Here is a 23,548-nt window from a genome sequence, read left to right as displayed (position 1 = left end):
CATCTTCCCACCCTCCCGCACAACCTCACCTCCCACAATCTCATTATTTATAGATGGTACTATCTCCTCTAGTCTCCAAGTGCGCTGTCTTGGAGTAATCCTTGACTCCTCCCTCTCCTTCAAACCACACATTCAGCACAAACCTGTCATTTTCATCCAAAAATATTTTCAAGATCAGACCCTTTCTCACCCAGGATGCCTCTAAGGGGCCCATTTATCATAAAGTATTTGCGGCAATGTCCCCGAAATACTAGGTATCCTCCTATCAGAGATACCTGCTGCGATCCCTCCATTTCCACCAGCAGCCTGCCCTCCATTGCTGTCTGCAGCCAGCCCAATGTTGCATTCCCGACATTGACTCCCGCAGCTACCGCAATCTCCTCTTCGTTCCGCCCTGTCGGTTTATATAAGCCACCATCGTTACATTGTCCGACTGCACTTGGCTCAATCTTGCAGAAGATGGGCCGCTTGGAGAAGACCGTTGTAGATGGCTCTTAGTTCCAGAATGTTTATTGGAAGGCTGGATTGCAGGCTTGACCACTGTCCTTGCAAGGTTACCCCCTGAGTGACTGCGCCCCAGCCCCGGAGACTTGCATCCGTGGTCAGAAGGATCCAGTCCTGAATCCCGAACCTGCGGCCCTCCACAAGGTGAGGTAGTTGCTGCCACCAGAGGAGTGAAATCCTAGCCTTCGGCGACAGACGTATTCTCTGGTGCATGTGTAGATGAGATCCTGACCCCTTGTCCAGGAGATCCAGTTGGAAGGACCGAGCATAAAACATTCCGTACTGTAGAGCCTCATAAGAGGACACAATCTTCCCCAGAAGGTGAATGCACTGATGAACCGAAACCCGGGCTGACTTCAGGACATCCCGGACCATTATTTGTATCACCAAAGCTTTCTCCTCTGGGAGAAACACCCTCTGCACTTCCGTGTCGAGGATCATTCCCAGAAAAGACAACCTCCTAGTTGGCTCCAAATGTGATTTTGGCATGTTCAGGATCCAACCATGTTCCCTGAGCAGACGAGTCATGAGAACAATGGACTGCAACAACGTCTCCCTGGATGATGCCTTAATCACCAGATCATCCAGCTATGGGATTATGTTCACCCCCTGTCTGCGGAGGAGAACCATCATCTCTGCCATCACCTTGGTGAACACCCTCGGTGCCTGAAATTGATAGTGACTGTCTAACAGTGCAAATCTGAGATAAGCCTGGTGTGGCAGCCAAATTGGAATGTGGAGGTACGCATACTTGATATCCAGGGATACCAGGAACTCTCCCTCCTCCAGACCTGAAATCACTGCTCTGAGAGACTCCATTTTGAATTTGAACACCCTCAGGTAAGGGTTCAATGATTTCAAGTTCAAAATTGGTCTGACCGAACCATCCGGTTTTGGTACCACGAAAAGGTTTGAATAATAACCCTTGTTCTGCATGTGAGGTAGAACTGGGACAATGACCTGTGACTTTTCCAATTTTAGGATGGCTTCCTGTAGGATAGCCCTGTCTGTCAGCAAAGCTGGCAAGCCTGATTTAAAGAATCGGTGAGGCAGGAGTTCTTGAAACTCCAGTCTGTACCCCTGGGACATAATATCCTGTACCCAGGGATCCAGGCTGGACGACATCCAGACGTATCTGAAACGTCTGAGTCTCGCACCCACCAGCCTGTCCTCAGGCTTTGTGGTCCACCATCATGCTGAGGATTTTGAGGAACCAGAAGCATGTCTCTGGTCCTGGGAGCCTGCGGGTGCAGGATTTTGGGATTTTGCTCGACAACCTCTAAAGAAAGTGGTAGGAGGCTTGGACTTTTTTGCCTTAGCGGTCCGAAAGGACTGCGGCACAGCTGAAGAAAATGGTTTCTTCGTAGAAGGTGTAGCAGAGGAAAGGAAAGTGACTTACCCGCGGTTGCCATGGAAATCCACGCATCCAACGCTTCCCCAAATAGAGCCTGACCTGTGTAGGGTTGGTTCTCCACACTTCTCCTGGATTCCGCGTCTGCAGACCATTGGCATAGCCAGAGTCCCCTGCGAGCTGAGACAGACATGGAAGATATCCGTGCAGTCAGCGTACCCAGGTCCTTCATGGATTCCACCATGAACCCCGCAGAATCCTGTATGTTACGTTTAAACAATTCAGTGTCACTTCTATCCATTGTATCCAAATCCTCTAGTAATGTGCCTGACCACTTTACTATGGCTGTAGAAATCCATGCACAGGCAATAGTGGGCCTTAACGCCACTCCTGAAGCAGTGTAAATGGGTTTGAGCATAGTGTCAATCTTACGATCAGCCAGTTCTTTTAACGCAGTAGATCCAGGGACAGGTTAAACCACCTTTTTAGACAGCCTGGAGACAGATGCGTCAACTATGAGTGGGTTTTCCCATTTTTTCCTATCTTCCTCAGGGAAGGGAAAAGCAACCAGAACCCTTTTTGGGATCTGGAATTTTTTCTCCGGGTTTTCCCAGTATTTCTCAAATATAGCGTTTAATTCTTTAGACGCAGGGAAGGTTAGCGAGGCTTTCTTATTGTCAGTAAAGTAAGCCTCCTCAACCTGCTCAGGTGTTGTGTCATTTATGTTTAACACATCTCTAAAGGCCTCAATCATGAGCTGCACCCCCTTAGCAAGGGATGCAGCCCCTCTGAGCACATCCTCATCACCGTCTGCAGTATCAGAATCGGTATCCATGTCATCTTGCATACAGTAATTTGGGCAAGTGCACGTTTCTGTGGGAACATGCTAGGGAATTTTGCAGGAATAGGGACAGAGCGTGACCAAACTGCCATAGACTTCTTCAACACCTGAGTTTCAGTCTCAGTATTAGCTACCCTAGAAGAGATCTGAGAGATCATTCCTTTGATAGACTCAGGCTCGACAATAAGGATCTGAGACAAAGCATTACAATCCTGTGTACATGGAATGGATCCTTCCTGAGAGGAAACCTCTTCTGCAGCATATGATACAGAGCCCTTAGACATGGCTATGTGAGATATTAAACATCCCCCCACATACACACACACACACACACACACACACACACACACACACACACACGGAAATGTCAGACACAGTTTCCCCCCAAGCATGCCACAGAGAGACACAGAGATTGGAGCCAACCCATACACAGCGCTTTTTGAGGTAGAAGTAATAAAACTACCAGTGCTGTCTGTGTACCTTAAGAGACTACAAAGACTTTACACAGCTCCCCCCCCCCCCTACACTACAACCTCCTGGTACCGCACAGGATAGCTGGAGTTGCTTGGAGGGACAGCTCTCCCTGTCAGCGTCTGTTGTACAGGAACTGCAGGCACGAAAATGGCGCTGAACGCTGCTGGGTCCGCTCTGAGGAGAAGCTCCACCCCCCATACATGGCGCTGCTTCCCGCTCTTCATTATACTATACTGGCCTGAGGAATTCTGCTGGCAGTGATCCGGGACCCTGACATGCTTGCTGACCAGTGTAGGGTATAGGCGCTGGCTCAGGGCGCCCCTCACAGCGCCGCACTATGTACCGCTGAGCCCCGGAGCGCAATTAGTACTGTGCTCCCTACCCTGTTGCCGCCATCTTCACACCGGCTTTCCGCTTGCAAGGGGGGGGGGGGGGAGGTGACTCACTCGCCACCGAAGTCTTCTGGCTCTGTAAGGGGGTGGAGGCATGCTATGGGAGTGAGCGGTCGCTTGGAGCGGCTAACGATCAGCACCCTCAGGAGCTCAGTGTCCTGTCAGCGGAGATAGTGGCTCATACCCACAGGGCGGACACTAATCCCCCCCCTTAGTCCCACGAAGCAGGGAGGCTGTTGCCAGCAGCCTCCCTGTAAAATAATAAGCTCTTAGAAAACTTTTACTAGAGAAACTCTGGAGAGCTCCCCTAGCTGTAACCGGCTCCTCTGGGCACATTTTCTAAACTGAGTCTGGTAGGAGGGGCATAGTGGGCGGAGCCAGCCCACACTTTCAAACTCTTAAAGTGCCAGTGGCTCCTAGTGGACCCGTCTATACCCTATAGTACTAATGTGGACCACAATATCCTCTAGGACGTAAGAGAAAGAAAGTACTGTAGGAGAAGGAAGAGGAATGTCTTTTGTATGTGGGCTACAGCAGGAAATGTACAGTATGTGAGGCAAAGGTCCACGGAAGGTGTGTGTGGGTGGCTGTGTGTGTTGGTGGCTGTGTGTGATGCTGCTGGTCCTCGGAGTTGGGTGGAGGGTTGCAGTGCTATTAGTACAGGCGCCCAGGTAATGGGATTGTAACCCAGCTGGGAAAGAACTGCTGTGCTAGATAAGTTGTGTCATCTCTGGTCACAGTCTCTGGTCACTTAGTACTGACTGGAGGGTAGCTCAGCTTGACCTCTTGTTACTAGGCTGAGACTGGCTGGTGGAGAATGACATGTCCCAGCATGCAGCCACAGGTTCCCTTCCACTTAACTTTCCTAGGACTATGTGATGTGTGGTAACAGCTGATTTTGGGGGTCATTCTGAGTTGTTGGCTCGCTAGCAGCCGTGCAAACGCTAAGCCGCCGCCCTCTGGGAGTGTATTTTAGCTTAGCAGAAGTGCGAACAAAAGGATCGCAGAGTGGCTACAAAAAAAAAAAAGTGCTGTTTCAGAGTAGCTCCAGACCTACTCCTAGCTTGCGATCACTTTAGACTGTTCAGTTCCAGATTTGACGTCACAAACACGCCCTGTGTTAGGCCAGCCACGCCTGCGTTTTTCCTGGCACGCCTGAGTTTTTTCAAACACTTCCTGAAAACGGTCAGTTGACACCCAGAAACGCCCCTTTCCTGTCAATCACTCTGCGGCTGGCATTGCGACTGAAAAGCGTCGCTAGACCTTGTGTAAAAATACATCGGGCGTTGTGAAAGTACATTGCGCGTTCGCACTGCGCCGCATACGCATGCGCAGAATTGCCGCTTTTTCACTTAATCGCTGCAAACATTTTTCACTAGCGATCAACTCGGAATGACCCCCTATGTTGTCTCCTGGTTTCCTATACATACTATGCAGCTCCCCAGACTCCTACAGTCTGGGGAGCTGCATAGTATGTATAGGAGATTATGTCATTGCATAGTGGCAGGGGAAGACGCTGTAAACACATTTTGCTTTGAGTATTTCTGCAGTTTAGACCCCTTGACGGAAGCCTAGTGGTTGTCAGTTTATTAAAATTCTTTGTTTTATTTTCAAGACCTTTTTTTGATCAGTTGCTGCTTGTATGATTCTAATCACGCTAAAAAAAATTTTTTTTTTTACTTTATAACTATTCATAGAAGACATGTAGATGCATTTGTGCAAGGGACTGCCTGCTATGGGTGCAGTATGATATACCGGCAGACGGGATGCTGACTGTCACCTACCCATATACCAGCAATGAGTCCCCTCTCAGGACACACTTCTTCACCAAACCCAGCCGTGCTCTCAGCCTAAGCACTCTGTGGTCCACGCTCACTTTCTACCCCATCTGTGTCACCCCTGTCTGTATGCCCCTCCCCTTTAGAATGTAAGCTCTCACGAGCAGGGGCCTCTTCCCTCATTTGCTTTTACGTCTCTTACGTAACCTATCTTCTTTTCAATACTCCCTTTGATGGCACCAAATCCTTCGGTTTCTGCCACCCTGATACTTATTTCAGTGCTGTTTACTGACGCAGCTATGTTTATATACCCTGTATTTGTCCTGTATTGTATTGAACTGTAAGTCACTGTCTTCATGTTTTGCTTATTTGTTTACTCTGTAATTGGGCTCTGCAGATCCCATATGGGGGGAAGAAGAAGAAGAAGAAGGAGAAGGAGAAGAAGAAGTTGTTGTTGCCCATGGCATCCAATCAGCATTGCGGTAACATTTATAAGTTGCATACTATAAAATTATACAGAGCCTTTCATTGAAAAAACGGGAATTTGTCAATACTGGGGTGCTGCACCCAAAAGCAGCAGAAGACTGAAAACTAGGTCACCAACCAATACAACAAATACAAAATGTACAAAATGGAACAGTCTTACATGCGCTATGGGTAGACGTTACAGTCCAAATTTCAAATCCAATGAATGTCTCTCAATATTCCTTGTGATGAATCGTGGGAGGGGGAAAAAAGAGAGAACATATAACAGTATAATATCATCAGATGATGAAACACCCGGCGTGCTGAGCAGTTGATTGGTTGCCATAGGTAACCTCATCTGGCCCACTCTTTTAACTGCTTTACAAGTAGACCCCTGATACTCAGCTTACATAATTTATAAATCTCATTTACTTAATATGAATACGTATATATTCGTTATGAAAATGTCTAATGCGAAAAAAGCAAATCTATTGAAAGCATACCTCCCAACATGACCCTCTCCAGGAGGGACACAATGTTCTGCTTCTGGATTTTTCTCTTAATGTATGATTGCCGGCACCTGTTTTGAACAGGTTAATGGATAAGAAAGGTGTTTCAGCACAGGTGATGGCAATCATACATTAAGGGAGAAGTGCAGGAGCAGAGCATTCTGTCCCTCCTGGAGAGGGTCATGTTGGGAGGTATGTTGAAAGGAAAAAAATTACTACTACTATTTCATTGTCTGAAAATATCCAGGAAATTATATAAGTGCCAGGGTTAAATAAATACAGTCACAAGTTACAGTACAGTAGCCAGCCACAACATAATCGCATTTTATAACAAGAAAAACAAGTGGGGAAGATAGCGTGGTCTCCTGAAAAATGGCCGCCGCCTCCTACAACACGTGTCTGTACTGGTAACAATGAATATTACAGTTTTCCCTCTAGTGTTCCTGTGTGTAGGTCAGAGTACTGTACGTCAGTAGCAGCCGCCGACTCTGTATGTGAGCCATGTGCCATAGTGTGCAGCATGGCTGAGCCGGACACCCCAGCTGACCCCGCAGCCACAGAGGCCGGACAGAAGCCCGGGGCTCTGCCCTGTTTGGAGCGGCCGTCCTTCTTGGACGCCTGTGGTCTAGTGAGCAGCCGCTATTCCTGCCTGAAGGTCCGTACACACAGCCGGCACCTGGCGCTGTCTCCCCGGTTTCTGCAAAGGAAGCGGAGCGGGATCAAGGAGCAGCTGGATGCCGAGCTCCAGCGCTACAGCCAGGGGTAAGTCAGAGCCGCAGCTTGGAAGGGGTGTGTATGCTGCAGCTGCTGAGCATGTCCGTCACGGCCTGGCACAGGGCACGCTGGCACTTTGAGTTGTGGTTACTCGCCGGTTGCAGGAGGACACGTTGCCCCCATTCCATTTAAATAACTGGCTCCAGTTCAAAACATGGGACCCCTGGGCTATCATATTAATGATGTTCTGAAGCAGCTGAGTCCTGCGTATCCAAGGGGTCCCATGTTCCGAACTTGAACCTAAATATTAGTTTGGGTAGTGGGGTAATGTAATATTTACTCCTTTGTACAGAAAATCACATATGAGAATGTGAAATAATTTAGAAAGCAGCGGTATGTTCATGGTGGTTTAGATATGGATGGGTAGATGCTAGAATCAAGTGGGCTAAGGGACCTTTTCCGTAAGGGGGAGGAGTTACGACGCAAGGGGGAGGAGCTAGGCCAGCGGGATAGTTCCTCTACTATCCACGTCACCAACTACTATTACCTTTAGTAATTAGGTGGTGAGCGAAGCGGAGCGAGCCACCGTGCCCGAAGCGTGGCGAGCGAAGCGAGCCCGTGAGGGTACTTTTCGGGTACCCTGGTCGCCCGTAGCTCCTCCCCCTGGTGACGTAGCTCCTCCCCTTAATACGTCACAAGGTCCCTTCAGCCCCTCCGATATAGAACCAACCGATATGGATGTGTCTGTTACCTTGACCTGGCCGTGATAAAACGAGAGGGCAGGAGAGAACTTCCGCCCTTACAGCACCTAAATGTTTTCTATTTTCTCCGTTCGTTTGGGGGAATTTTTTTTTTTCTATGCCGCATTGGACGCTCGCGGGCTCGGTGTCTCGCTTCGCTCGCCACACTCTACTATTCCAAATAGATTGTGACATGGACCCAGGGGGTTATGGGAAAGGTCCTCTCTACGAAGGTAAACTAGATGCTACCGTTTAGATATTTCTCTGTGCCCATCTGCAGTATTATCTCCTAGACCAGTGGTTCCCAAACTCTGGCCTCAAGGCACCCTCCCAGTCCAGGTTATAAAGACAACCATGCTTAAACAATGGTGACTTAATTAGTACTGCATTCATTTTTCAATTTAGTTGTCTATGTTCAAACACTTAAGGCCCATATAGACGGGCCGATGCAGGAGAGATGTGTGCTGAGCGAACCGCTCAGCACATCGCGATCTATGCTGAGCGTGCGGGGGGGAGACGGGGGGGGGGGGGGCACTCATTTCACCCAGCGGGTGAAGTGAGCGACCTGCTAGATTGGCCTGCACGGCTGGCCAATCTAGCACCAGCGATAGCAATGCGCGGGGCTGCGCATCGCTATCGCTGTAGGGGGTACACACGGAGCGATAATGCTTAAATTCTAAGCAGTCTAGTCAGATTGCTTAGAATATCGCTCCGTGAGTACCCCCCTTTACATTCTTAAAACCTGTACTGCGAGGTGCCTTGACATTGTGTTTAGGAACCACTGCTAGACTACTGCCTATCCCTCATTTGCATAAACCTAGAGCCAGGGCCCCTAGTCACAACATTATCGGTTGCCCCAAACACATAACTGGCCCTTTCACGTCTGAGACTGTCTCTAATCCTCCAGACTGCCAAAGCAGCCCAAGCTCAACCCCACCACCCCCTGAACGACAATGTATTGTCCAAATTGAAATTACAAAAAAATAAAAAATCAATTACAAGCCTCATCTGGCCAGCGACCTAGCAGGGTCCTCATGCAAGGGAGCATGTTGTGGCGCCCCTAGGCACGTGCCTAGTGGGATATCCACTGCTGACTATTGCCCTGTTACCTGGAAAGGCTTGCCAGCTGGTGTGGGTGAGCAAAGTATTTTATTTAAATAAGTTAACCTACAGTTTGGGATCTATTCTATAAGTTGTTGTTGTGCATCTAAGCTCAAAATTGTTACCATGACAGATCCACTACATTTATTTAACCCTTCCTGTCGCCAATAACTGCTTTATTATTGAGGGTTGATAATGCTTCTGCGTTACAGTAGCCACAAACGCTTTCCCCTTAGTTAACATTGTTATTCCAGTACCTGAAATGTTCCGCTAATCTCTTAGATTGTTTTGTGTTTGGGCAAGCCCATATTTACCTTCTGTTTTGTGTTCTTGTATATTTATATCCTGTGTGTACAGTGCCACCTGTATACTGTCAGCCGTTGCATTGTAAATAGGCTTGTCATAATATCCCTTTAATCTGGGACACTCATAAATTACATGGGTGTGGTTCATGGGGTTGACCACTATTGGTCGACAGTTACTACGCTGACACCCAAAATAGGTCGACGTGAGGTTTAAAAAAAAAAAAAAAAAAATGTAGTGTCGTTTTCTTCGTAAAGTGCTGGGGAATCCCAATTAGTGCACCGCGTCCCCTCGCATTGCTCGCAAGCTTCAGGCAAGGTGCCTCGCTCCACTACCGCTGCGCTCGGCACAGGTTAGAGTTCCCAATTGTAGTCCACGTAGATCGTAAAGTATGAAAAAATGAAAAAGATTGTGAAAAACTCATGTCGACCTTTTGTCATGTTGACCTAGAAACCCTGTGGACCTAATGCATGTCGACAAAAGGTGGTCCATATTGGCCTGCATGCACAAGCCGACATGTCACCAGCGATGAACGAGCGTGGGGCCGCGCAGTGTTCATCGCTGGTGACTCCACACTGCACGATATGAACGTTATCTCGTTCATTAATGAACGAGATCGTTCATATCGTGCAGTGATATTGGCATGTGTGTAGGGCCTATTAGATGCACGCTCAGATCGCTGATAATTGCTCAAATGAGGAAAATATCAGGCGCTGTGTCACCCTCCCATTGAATCTCACTGTTTTCTTCAGTTACCTGACCTGAGTTATCCAGGCAGGATCCGGTCTGAAGATCGACACTGTCTATGTCAACAATGTTTAGGTCGACCACGATAGCTCAACAGTCACTAGGTTGACAGGGTTGGAAGGTCGACAGGGTTTCTAGGTTGACATGAGTTTTTCTTATTTTTTTTTTGAACTTTTTGATACTTAACGATCCACGTGGACTACGAATGGAATGGTAATCTGTGCCGCGCGAAGCGAGGGGACATGGTGCACTAATTGGGGTCCCCGGTCACTCTACGTAGAAAATTACACCAACCCCCCCCCCCCCAAAACAAACTCATGTCGACCTAGAAACCCTGTCGACCTTGTGACTGTCGACCTAAACATTGTCGACCTAATGTTCCACACCCATCCAGGCTGTGGTGTGCAGTGTGAATTGCGTGAAAGCCAAAAATACCTAATAAATGACAGGAGGATGGATTTCTGAGGATGTAATTGCTCAGGCATTGGAGAGTTGAACATTTCATAATATTGGGGTCTTTCTATTTCTCTGTGATGTTTCCAGTTGTGGGACAGTATTTTTACTCCTTGGGAATAAATAAAAATGATTTTATTAAATGTTACTCTTTAGTGTCTGTTCTCAAAATGCTTTTTTTTTCTCCTTTTAATCTCTCAAAGGTTGGAAGGAGTTCCAGTTGCTTATGATAACATAAAACTGATTGGTGAATTGGGTGATATTTATGATGATCTTGGATACATACATATAAATATTCAAGCGGACTTTGTTGTATTCCAGCCTAAGTGCGGACAGAAACTTGTGGTAAGCAATAATATATTTACTGTATTTAACCTTTCATTATAAGAAATCAACATTAATGCCATTATTTACAGACTACTACAGTAAGGAGGTAACTCTGCAGTTGGGTGTAGTATGGTATGCCGGCGCTCGGGCTCCCGGCGACCAGCATACCGGCGCCGGGAGCCCGACCGCCGGCATACCGACAGCGTGGCGGGCGCAAAGGAGCCCCTTGCGGGATCGCTGCGCTCGCCACGTGGGCACGGTGGCGCGCTACGCGTGCCAAACTTTTTTATTCTCCCTCCAGGGGGGTCGTGGACCCCCACGAGGGAGAATAGTTGTCGGGATTCCGGCGCCGGTATACTGTGCGCCGGGATCCCGACAATCGGCATACAGAAGACCACCCCTGCAGTTATGTAAGTGTTGTGATTACCATGACGATTATTGCCATAGTATGCACAGTGCTATATTATAGATTAAGTTTGAAAGTGGGGTTAGACTATTATTGAACCATATTTGTAAGTATGTCTGGTACAGTAACCCAATATGACTGTTATTTTGGAAGTGAATTGTGCTTTGACTGTTTTCAAAAATACCTTAAATGTTGATTCTTACAAAACATATGTGTTTGCTATTTGTCAACAGCAACTAGAGCATTAGAAACAACGACCTGTATGTATTGTGATGGGAACCGTACTGTTTAATCTAGCCAAACTTTATTAGTCAATAAAATCTAAATGTATCCAATATAAAAAGGTTATGCCATTTCTCCTGGTGGAACTGTAGATATTTCATACACAATATATTATGTGTTTTTTTTTTTTTTTTACACCTTTGTTTATTAGCCATTTTCTAATGCAGGTCTTTACATAGGCTTTTTTTTTTTTTTTTTTTGGGGTGTATATAGAAGTCTGATAATGTGAGAGGCTTCTTCCACAATTCTAGCCTTTTCTTACATATTTCTGTGTCTTCCAATTCCACACACCTATACATATCTGTACACGAACACTAGTAGTCTCCACTTTCAAATCATGTGGCCACTTAGTAGTTCTTGTCTGGTCACAGATGGCACAATGTGGTCATCCCTCTTCACTGCTTTGCCTTCACACCCCAATGAGTTGTACAGGAATATTACCTAATGTAATAGACTGTAACTTGCTCAGCCAGACGTCTTGGAGGTGTCCAAGGGTACTCTGGCAAAAATGGCATCTGCCTTATAAAGTACCTCACTCATATTTTTTGTAGTCTTGTAGCAATACAAACCTTACTTTGAGCTGCAGGTCATTGATGTCGTCATTGCCAGGCTTCAATGATGCCATGCACTACAGAAAAAAAAAATTGTCACCTAGGAACATGGGCACTCTTGTATGAAAGTAGGGAAACTGTGCCTCATAAATTGTCTGATTAGCAGATTATATCACACTGGTCTACGGAAAACCTTACTTTCTGCTGTGGGGTACACTGGGCTCCACAAGGATAGACATAGGGGGTGTAGAATGGGATCTTGATCCGAAGCACCAACAGGCTCAAAAGCTTTGACCTTCTTCCCAAGATGCATAGCGACGTCTCCTATATCGCCCCGCCTCCGTGCACAGGAGCTCAGTTTGTAGTTGGCGCTTGCAATGCAAGCATGTAACAGGAAGGGCTGCTGACAGCAGCGCTAGAAAAGCTTTTTCTGAGGAAAAAAAGACTACAGGGGCTGCAGCAGAGGCACACATTGTGTTAGATGTCAGTAGACATCACCTGCTGCAGCTCCATCTCTCCCCCAGCGGCGCTGTACACTCCCGCGCCCTGGTTGCCAAGTACCTACAGCAGGAGGCTCCGGTTTTCTTCCAAGTCAGTCACACACGGCTGGGGCTCTCCGGAATCGCGTGGCCGCACTTCGGGAACGGGACCCACACTTTATCGCGATCTGGCACGGCCAGTGGGAGGCGGGCCGTGCGCGCTGGTGGTGGACACTGTGGCATACAGGCGATCCCACTAGATCACCAGGGCATGGGTGCAGGTCAGGATTTCTGTCTAAACCTTTTTACAAGTAGCCCGCAGTACCAGGTGGTTTTGCCAGCAGAGGGGATAAGGCTTAGACCTGGAGCCCCTCCCCCAGCCCCAGGGCGCCATTTACAGTAAATGTTCCCACCCTGGAGCTGCATATCTGTCTCTCCCTCACTCCCTGTCAGTGTTTGGGCGCCATTTCCCCAGCTACACTGTTCCTGGGACTGCTTGGGCAAATCCTCCTTTGTAAAGCCGCCTGATAGCGCTGTGCCTTTACAAGACACTTAAGTATTCTACATGTCGTTTAGACAGTGTTAGTTAAGAAAAAAGTGCATTTAGTCAGGGCTATCTGGTACAAGTACCCTGTGATATACATCCAGTCTTTACTGTTCAGTGTTATATCTATTGATTACATAGCTATATATAGCTAGTCCAGTGCAGTATTATTGTTTGTAATAACCTCTGCATTGTACAACTGTGACTACATGTGTGTGCATTAGCTTGCTGTGTGACCTCCATTTCGTGTCTCTCACTCAGCTTGCTATCCCAATATTCTATAACCTGAGGGAGGGGGCTAGGTGCGTCAGGTTTGTAATACAGGATATAGGATATTCACAAGATATACTTAAATTGTATTTTTCTATGTGATTTTAGTCACGATAAAATCCCTGTTTGTGCTGACAACACTATACAGGGGTTTGGGTCAGGTATTGTGCTGCTGACAATTTGTACTATGTTACCTTATACTGCAAGTTATAACATGGGAAGAATTTTTTGCACTTATCTCAAATTGCGCACTTAAGCCGCAAAAAATGGAATGGTGTCCCAAAAAGGGTGTTCCCTCACCCTCAAACTCAGGAAAACTATTTTTTGGTATGGGGCACCTTTCCTTTTGCGCTCAAAATTTCAAGGAAAGTAGAAAAAGAGGTCAACTTAACTTAAAAGGATGAGTCCTCTATTTCTGTGTATGCCTTGACAAAGATCAGTAAACTGATTGAAACGCGTTGGTTAAAGAAGGAAACAACAACGGCAGACTGACCAGACGTGGACAAAGATGGGGTGCCCATTATAGGAGCAGATTCTTCCCCGGGGATTTGGAACATCTATACAGCTTTCTTTAAGAGCACTTCTATTGTCTGATTTCTGGTAGGAAGCCACCTTCATAAAATCCTGGATTGTAACATCATTGAATGTCGATTATCCATTTGTGGAAATAATGGAACATTCTTATTTTAAATTTTGTTATTAAATGCCATTTGTTTTTAATATATTCATTGAATCTCATTTGGGTGAGAAACCGTTTTCATGCATATGACGTACACTGACAAACATATTGCACTAGATGGTTCTTCTTTTTTCTCTCCCTTATTTATGTACTTTGGATGTTCTGTACGTATAACACATGCAAGGTATCCAGTTGTGGAGATGTATACACAGAAATAGAGGACTCATCCTTTTAAGTTAAGTTGACCTCTTTTTCTACTTTCCTTGAAATTTTGAGCGCAAAAGGAAAGGTGCCCCATACCAAAAAAATAGTTTTGCAAGTTATAACATGTCTGCTTATGAGGGTAACGGTTCTGGGGCTGAACACACTGGTAGTGGTGCTGAGGCCACAGATAACTTTGAGGAAATTACAGCAGCTGAGGGCTCTGGTTCTGGGGGTTCCTTGCCCCCAAGTGGGACTATAGCAACGGGGGTCCAGAATGACCCACCGTGGGCTACCGTCTCTATGCTACTGAACATGCTAGTTACTAAACTAACGCCCCCTATGGGACCTCCTATGCCGGTCAAACCGTATATGGTTCCTGCGGCAGATTGTTCACTCAGTTATGAACCAGTCCCTGACTACTAAAAAGTCTAACCCTCGCCCACCTAAGACCAAGGAGTCCTCTAAGCGGACCATTACTTCCTCACAATCCACTGCTGTCACTGACACCTTGTCTGATGAGGATGGCATTTACACTGACCCCACAGATTCTGACACTGATAATACTGATGGGGATAGTAATTCACAAGTGGATGTTCCTGATATATTGGAGGCTATTAAGTTGATTCTACAGATTACGGTTGATCCCAAGCCATCCGTTCCTCCTAAGAAACCAGATAGATTCAAGCATCAGAAGGTGGTTAAACAAGTTTTACCTCACTCTGATCACCTGGTTGATATACGTCAGGAATCCTGGGAAAAATCCAGGTAAGAAGTTTGTGCCTCACAAGAAACTGCTTGCTCGCTATCCCCTCGCGCCAGAGCTGTCTAAAAATTTGGAGACACCTCCTCCAGTGGACTCGCATATGGCAAGGATGGTGGTTTCCTCAGCTCTGCCTGTCACTACCATCACGTCTCTGAAAGAGCATACGGATAAACGTGTGGAGGGTTGTCTGAAAGCGATTTACACCCTCACGGGTGCTGCGCATAGGCCCACTATTGCAGCAACATGGGCTGCAGAAGCTATTGAAGCGTGGGCACAGGAGTTGGAAGCTGAAATCTAGTCTGACCATGCTAGACAAGGCTTGTCGTATATTGTCACAGCTTCTCACTATATTAAAGAGGCGGCTTCTGATGCCGGTGTTCTGGCAGCCAAGGCTTCTACTACGTCAGTCCTGGTTTGCCAGATATTGTGGCTGAGATCCTGGTCTGTGGATCTGGATTCTAGAAAAACCCTGGAGGTACTCCCTTTTAAGGGAAATATCCTGTTCAGAGAGGACTTAAATAAGATTGTGGCTGATTTGGCTACTGCCAAAACAGTCTGTCTGCCAAGTACTGCTCCTTCTGTGATGAAGGCTAAAAGTACTTCCTTTCTTCCCTTTCGTCCTTCAGGTAAAGCAAAAGGTCAGGCGTACCACAAACAGGCCCGCACTTCCAAACCTGGTAAGCCAAAGCCCAAAAGAGCCTGGGCTGCCTATCAGCCAGCCTCCAAGACGATAAGCCTGCCGCATGATGGGGCGGGCCTCCCCCTTGGGAACCCCAGGGTGGGGGGCCGGCTTCTAGGGTATACCCAGGAATGGTTGAAGACCACTTCAGATGCCTGGGTATGGGAAGTCGTCATTCGAGGTTACGCCATAACCTTCAAAAACCGTCCCCCTCATCGATTTTGCCTGACAGGCGTCCCTTCGGACCAGACAAAGGCAAAGACTCTTCATTCGGTGGTACAGACCCTCCTGGACACAGGAGTGGTAGTACAGATGCCTCTTGCTCAGAGGGGCCAGGGGTATTATTCTCCGCTGTTTCTAGTCCCGAAACCGAATGGGTCCTCCAGGCCCATTCTCAACCTCAAGGCATTGATGGCCTTGGGACCTGGGGATTATATGGTCTCCCTGGACATACAGGATGCTTACCTGCATATCCCTATAGCAGTGTCGCATCAGCAATACCTGAGGTTTGCGGTTGGCAACCTCCATTACCAGTTTTGGGCTTTACCTTTTGGTTTAACCACGGCTCTGTGAGTCTTCACCAAGGTTATGGCGGTAATGACGGCTGTACTCCGCTGTCAAGGGGTCAGGATCCTACCGTATCTGGACGACTTGTTGATCCTGGAAAATTCCCCAGAAATTCTCCTACGTCCCCTAAATCTGACTGTCCGGTTTCTGCAAGCCCACGGGTGGCTCATCAACTAGAAGAAATCCTCCCTGGTCCCTGCATGGTGCACCTGGGAGCACTGTTGGACACTCACAACCAACGGTTGTTCTTGTCTCAGGAGAAAGTCCTGATGCTTCAGGACAGGATTCGTTGCTTCCTCTCTTGTCCGCAAGTGTCGATACATTCAGCGATGCAGGTGCTGGGCCTCATGGTGTTAGCATTTGACATGGGGGAGTATGCTCAATTCCATTCTCGCCCTCTCCAGAGGCTGATTCTGGCCAAGTGAAACGGCCTGCTTCACCGGATCAGGTCTTGCATGATCTCTTTGACTCCGGAGGTCTGTCTGTCGCTGTGCTGGTGACTCCAGGACTAACGATTGTGCAGGGGTCGTCCCTTCTGGATACCGAACTGGGTCCCGTTAACAACGGATGCTAGTTTACGGGGTTGGGGCGCGGTGTTGGAGCAACACTCCCTTCAGGGTCGGTGGACCAAGGAGGAGTATCTCCTCCCGATCAACATTCTGGAATTGCTGGCGGTCTTCAACTCATTGAACCTGGCCCAGCATTTAATACAGTACCATCCTGTTCAGGTACAGTCGGACAACGCCACCACAGTGGCTTCTATAAATCATCGAGGCGGCACTCGAAGCCGCTCGGCAATGAAGGAAGTCTCACGGATTCTTCAATGGGCGGAACGCCATCTACCGGCCATATCGGCAATATTCATTCCGGGAGTCCTGAATTGGGAAGCGGACTTTCTCAGTCGTCAGGACGTACATGCCTGAGAGTGGGGCCTCCATCCAGAAGTGTTTCAACTCCTAGTGGAAAGGTGGGGCCTTCCAGATGTGGATTTGATGACGTCTCGACACAATCACAAGGTTCCGGTCTTCGGAGTAAGAACAAGGGATCCTCAAGCAGCATTCGCGGATGCGCTTGCGGTGCCATGGAGGTTTCGGCTGCCGTACGTGTTCCCTCCGGTGTCACTCCTGCCCAGGGTAATTTGGAAGTTCAAGCAGGAAGGAGGAATCCTGCTTCACATAGCTCAAGCGTGGCAAAGACGGCACTGGTTCTCAGACCTCCAAGGCCTCTCGTTAGAGCGTCCAGTTCTACTTCCACAACGCCCAGACCTCCTCGTTCAGGGCCCCTGTGTCTACCAGGACCTGGCCCAGCTGTCTTTGACGGCGTGGCTCTTGAAGCTTCCGTCTTGAGGGCTAAAGGGTTTTCTGAGACGGTCATTCAAACTATGTTGCGGGCCCGGAAACAGGCTTCTGCTCGGATTTACTATAGGGTCTGGCATTCTTACTTTGTTTGGTGCGCATCTAACAATTATGACGCTTCCGAGTTTAGTACAGCCAAGCTTTTGGCTTTTCTTCAGTAGGGTCTAGACTTAGGCCTGCGTCTGGCCTCCCTCAAGGTTCATATTTCTGCCTTGTCGGTGTGGTTTCAGAGAAAAATTGCAACCTTATCTGATGTTCATACCTTTTAATCAGGGTGCGTTGCGTATCCAACCTCACTAGGTCCCGCCTGTGGCTCCTTGGGACTTGTCGGTGGTTTTGGAGGCGTTACAAGAGTCTCCATTTGAACCTCTTTGCTCAGATGACCTTAAGTGGCTTTCCCTTAAGGTGGTGTTTTTGCTGGCTATTGCCTCCGCTAGAAGAGTGTCTGATTTGGGTGCTTTGTCTTGTAGTTCCCCATATCTGATTTTTCACTGTGACCTGGCGGTTCTTCGGACTCGTCTCGGATATTTACCTAAGGTGGTTTCTTCGTTCCACCTTAATCAGGAGATTGTGATACTGGCACTTGTCTCTCCTGACTTGTCTCCCAAAGAGCGGTCTTTGGGAGACGTGGTACGGGCTCTCAGTATCTATGTGAAGAGAACTGCTTCTGTTGGGAACTCTGATTCTCTTTTTGTTCTGTTTGGTTTTCACCAACGTGGCTGGCCTGCTCACAAGCAGACTTTGGCCAGATGGATTAGAATGGTCATTGCACATGCTTATGTGAAGGCTGGTCTGTCAGCTCCTGCTCACATTACGACCCATTCTACTCGGTCTGTTGGACCTTCTTGGGCGGCCCGCCATGGTGCGACCCTTGAACAATTGTGCAAGGCGGCAACGTGGTCCTCGGAACACGTTTATAAGGTTCTATGCCTTCAATACTGCCGCTTCCCAGGATGCTTCCTTTGGACGCGGGGTTCTTGTGCCCGCTACAGTGCGTCCCCCTCCCATAAGGAACTGCTTTAGGACATCCCCAATGTCTATCCTTGTGGAGCCCAGTGTACCCCGCAGCAGAAAACGAGATTTATGGTAAGAACTTACCCTTGTTAAATCTTTCTGCGAGGTACACTGGGCTCCACAAGGCGCCCACCCTGACGCACTTTTTTTGGTTGGTGTGGCTATAGCCGCTGATACTTTCTCCTGTCGGGAGAGTGTGGTGTTTGTGCAACTTGCAGTTGTCGTCTCTTTTACTTGCTACTGCATTGGGTTGGTTAACAAAACTGAGCTCCTGTGCACGGAGGCGGGGTGATATAGGAGGCGGCGCTATGCATCTTGGGAAGAAGGTCAAAGCTTTTGAGCCTGTTGGTACTTCGGATCAAGATCCTACTCTACACCCCAATGTCTATCCTTGTGGAGCCCAGTGTACCTCGCAGAAAGAGATTTAACAAAGGTAAGTTCTTACCATAAATCTCGTTTTCCCATAGATGGGGGATAGACAATAAATGTATGCAAGTATAGGATCTTTACACTTGGACACTCTCGTTTGAAAGAGCGATGTCCTCTCTCTTAAACAGTTTTCTTTTTAGTAGTTGTCTGATCACCAGACAGGGACATTCTTTACTAAACTGAGCATTACATTTCAGGATATGTTGGTATCTAATGCCAAATCTACACCATCATGAGTACGGAAAAAAAAAATCCTCTGTTTGGAAAGGTTTTCAATATGGTATGTCTTGTTGGGTGACCATTAAAATTCTACATATTCTATGGGGTCTATTTAGTTAGCAGAGTTTTTGTGGAAACTCGCATCAGTCGCGTTTATGTGCGTACCCAAGAAATGCGAGAATCAATTAGAAATGCCAGTTTGCACGACCCTATGCGAGATTGCTTGACTTTTTCTACAAAAAGTGACCTGTGAAAGTGCTTGAAAAAGTGGGTAAAAAAAATGCTTGGCCCCCAAAAAGTGGCAACTGAGATAGCAAGACCATAAGAAGTGCACTGGGGGTTCTTAAAAAGCATCCAGTGGCTGATTTCTGCACTCTATTAATTGTGGACAAATGATAGCAACAAAGTTTAATTTGTTTAATAAGTGTTTCCAGCGTTTTGGGATACGGAAAAATGTCTGTATAGAAATATTTGTGTTTTGAATGCCTTTCATTATCATCCACTAGGGGACACTGGAGTTAGACAGCTGGGGTGTGAAGTATGCAGACCGGAGGTAGCACAATGTGATAATAAAAAAATTATGCACAGCTGGCTCCTCCCCCTTCACGCCCCCCTATCCCCCCGGTTCGAAAATTTGTGCTAGGAGGTAGAAGCACAGGAAATGAGCTCTTGCTCCATAAAAGGTTTTCTATCTAAATAGTTCAGTGGGCTGATACCACCTTACTGAAAGGAGGGTGCAGGCTATCACTAAAGTACTTTTAAGTACATGTGAGACAAAGATCCTGGTGGAAGGGATCAGCATCTCACTCAGGAGATCTACTAACAGTGAGTAGCTATGACAGAGGGGGACTAGGGAAGCGAGGCTCTTAGATTCCCCTAGCAGGCTCAGGTGTTATACTCCCCCTGCTGGGCGCAGCAGTTTGGATAGGAAGTAGCCGGTTCAGGTCCTGCGGAGGGGCGGCACATGTCCTGCGGAAGGCAGCTCCGGAGCGGCGGTCAGACAGCGTGAGTCTGGTGGGCGCGCATCTAGCGAGGGGGAACATCGTGACTTACAGGTGCAGGTAATAGGGCTGTTTTGGGCCAGGCTGCCCCGTGAGCACGCAGGGAGAGGCATGGAAGGGCATCAAGAGGCTCTAGTCTCCTCGCTGCAGCGAGGTGAATGAAAAATTTCAGTTGTGGCCATTTTGTTTTTACAGTTTGGGTGCGCAGTTAGAGAGGACAATATTCAGTGAGGGAGGCAGAAATACAAGAAGCTCCTTGTCCTGCATTTAGATGCTTTATTACAGCAGCCATGTTCTGATGTATTCCCACAACACACGTACAGTGATATGGGGAGCCCTACTTGCACTGGCTCTGGGTCAGACAGAGAAGAAATATAGGAGCACTGCTGTTAAGATCTCTCTGAATTTTGTTAGGGTAATTAAGATTAATATAATTCTCTTCCAAGGGACGCTGCTGACAGGTCCTGCGGAGGGGAGCATCAGAGTTCTCAACCCAGTTACAACTCAAGCTGTATCAACAGTCTGTGGTGTGGGGTTTGTAAACATCTGGCTGGTTAAATTAAAAAATTTTTATTTTTTTTTACTAATTTTTATATACGATTCCAGCTATGTGACTCCCTAATCTGTCTTTCTCCATCTATACCAATAGGGTGAAAGCACTGTTGGTTGGGGTGTGTGTTTTAACATGGCATCTAAAGCACCAACCAAGACCACAAAGACTTGTTATTTATGTTGAAAATGTGAGAAAAAGAGCACAAATGTTGGCAGCCCTGGGGTGTGTGTGACATGTTTTGGAATGGACGCTCAACCTGGGAGTAGTGGTCCATCTGGGTCATAAGAAAATGCCCTGGCAGATATTTCTAAGGAAATGGCGGAATCCTGCAAGCAACATTTAGAATGGGTAGCGGGTTTTTTCCAAACTATAGAGGAATTCCTAATTAGACTTACTCCACCCGCACAAGTAGAAAAGACTGTGTAAATCTGTAAAGAGACCTCTGCCTGTCCTGCAGGAAGAGGAGGAAGGTATCTTGGCGGATGAGGAAGAGAGGGAGTCAGTTGAGGAGATAATTGATGTTAGTCCTCAAGAGGAGGACGCAGAGGTCGAAGGGTTAGAATCCCTTATTGAAGCTGTTAAACCGGTCCTTAACTGCAAAGAGGAGGAGATTAAGGAGCCTAAAGTTTTTGAACTTTTTGAGTCTCAGACACCGCAAGCGGCAGTATTTCCAATTCCTCAGACACTCCAGGATCAAATGGGAGAAGCATGGAAGCAGCCAGATAGACACTTCCAATTACCCAAAAGGTTCAGTTAATTATCCCCTAAGGGAGTCACGTACAAATGGGAGGTACCACCGATTGTGGATGCTTCTCTGGCTAGATTGTCAAAGAAGACCGATACCGAACGTGACTACACTAAAGGATGGGTCAGATCGTAAGTTGGATACAGCTCTTAAATCCATCTTTGTGGCAGCAGGAGCATCAGAGACCTATGATTGTTAGTACTTGGGTTAATAAGGCTATTGTCGCTTGGGCTGGGCAAATAGTTCAAGTAGTGGTGGAAGATAATAGTCAGGAAGAAATAGTTTGACTTGTGGAACATATCCGTTAGTCGGCCACGTACATTTGCCAAGCTACAAAAGATGCTAGCAGGATAGCATCACGCATTTCAGCTTTGGCTATATCTGCCAGACGAATTCTGTGGCTCAGAAATTGGCAGGTGGATTCGGATTCAAAGAAGGCAGTGGAAGCGAACCCCTTTGTGGGGGAAGCGTTATTTGGTCCAGAATTGGACAAGTGGATTTCACAAGCCACGGCGGGAAAATCTACGCTTCTGCTTGCTACGTTTCCTAGAACCACGCCACCGGTAAGAAGAAACTACTCTGGTTCGGTGTTCAATTCATTTAGGACTCGGTCCTTTCGTGCCAGAGGTAGGGGTTTTGGTGGACAACCTCGTGGAAACAGGCCATTCCCAGTCCACAGCATGAAAGCAGGACTCTAAACCTATGGACATGACCGACCGTGGCATGACTGTCTCCCAAGGTGGGCACACGGTTGATGAGGTTTCAGGAGGCCTGGGCCGAAACCTCACCAGAAGTCTGGATCAACAATATTATTTGCCAGGGATACAAAATAGATTGTCTAACCTGACCTCAGTTCTTTACTACAGGCCTCCCTCGGTGCCCTCAAAGAGCGAGGGCATGAAACACGGCTATTCAAAGATTACTTCTGACGGAGGTAATTATGCCCGTTCCGGTTCCTCAAAGAGGAACGGGCTTTTCAAATCTTTTTGTAGTACCGATACCAGATGGTTTAGTCAGACCAATTCTCAATTTAAAAGTATTCAATCAATTGCTGACGGTTTACAGATTCAAAATGGAATCGATAGTTGGTCATTGTGAGCCTGGAGCAACAGGAATTCATGGTGTCGATGGACATAAAGGATGTGTACCTGCATGTCCCAATTTGGTCTCCACACCAAGATTATTTAAGGCTTGCAGTGGACAAGAATCCTTACCAATTCAGGGCTCTACCGTTCGGGCTATCATCGGCCCCAAGAATCTTCACGAAGATCTTTGCAGTCATGGTAGCGAAATTGAGATCATTAGGGGTAACAATAATACCGTATCTGGACAACCTTCTTATCAAAGCTCCATTCCATAAACTATTGATCTCGGACACTCAGATTACTCATCAGATTCTAATTCAACACGATTGGATTGTGAACTTCAAAAAATCCAATTTACAATCGACAGAGAATTCAATTCATGGGCCTCATCTTGGACACAATACAAATGAGTGTTCCTTCCGGAAGACAAGATTCGAGACATCATGGAGATAGTTCGACAAGTCTTACAAAATCAGACGGTGTCTCTCCATCTTTGTATACGGCTTCTGGGAAAAATGGTGGCATCTTTCGATGCAATCCAATATGGCAGACTACATTACAGACCTTTTCAGTTAAATCTGATTGCTCAAGGGACATGCATGCATCAACTCCTTTACCGAAGAATTCGATTGTCACCTCAGGCCAGGACTTCGTTGATTTGGTGGTAGGTTCTTGTGAACCTATCAAAGGGAAAAGATTTGTAATCTGGGATTGGATCATTTTGACGACAGATGCCAGTCTCAGTGGATGAGGTGCAGTACTAGGCAACTATTAATTTCAGGGGAGATGGTCACCCTACGAGAGCAGCTTACCAATAAATGTACTGAAACTACGAGCCATCTACAATGCACTCAGAATGTGAGAATCAGACAATGTGACAGCAGCAGTATACATAAACCGTTAAGGAGGAACGAAGAGCCGCATGGCCTAAAGGGAGGCTACAAAGATTCTGTCTTGGACTGAAAAACACAACATATTCCTGTCGGCAGTCTTCATTCCAGGTGTGGACAATTGGGAGGCAGAT

The 23,548-nt window shown here is 47.2% G+C and overlaps 1 protein-coding gene across 1 annotated transcript in view; it reads left to right on the top strand.

Moving 5' to 3' along the window:
* Positions 1-6,732: 6,732 nt before the first annotated feature.
* Positions 6,733-23,548, top strand: part of POLR1F (RNA polymerase I subunit F) — a 30,171-nt gene continuing 13,355 nt past the window's right edge. The window contains exons 1-2 of the mRNA XM_063921750.1: positions 6,733-7,076; positions 10,576-10,717. Of these exons, the coding sequence (XP_063777820.1) occupies positions 6,835-7,076; positions 10,576-10,717 (384 nt within the window). The 5' untranslated portion in view covers positions 6,733-6,834. The remainder of the gene's footprint in view (positions 7,077-10,575; positions 10,718-23,548) is intronic.

Source organism: Pseudophryne corroboree, chromosome 5 (genome assembly GCF_028390025.1).
Source record: "Pseudophryne corroboree isolate aPseCor3 chromosome 5, aPseCor3.hap2, whole genome shotgun sequence".
Lineage (NCBI taxonomy): Eukaryota > Metazoa > Chordata > Amphibia > Anura > Myobatrachidae > Pseudophryne > Pseudophryne corroboree.
The sequence above is the reverse complement of the archived record's forward strand: the minus strand, read 5'-3'. Positions and strand labels throughout refer to the sequence as shown.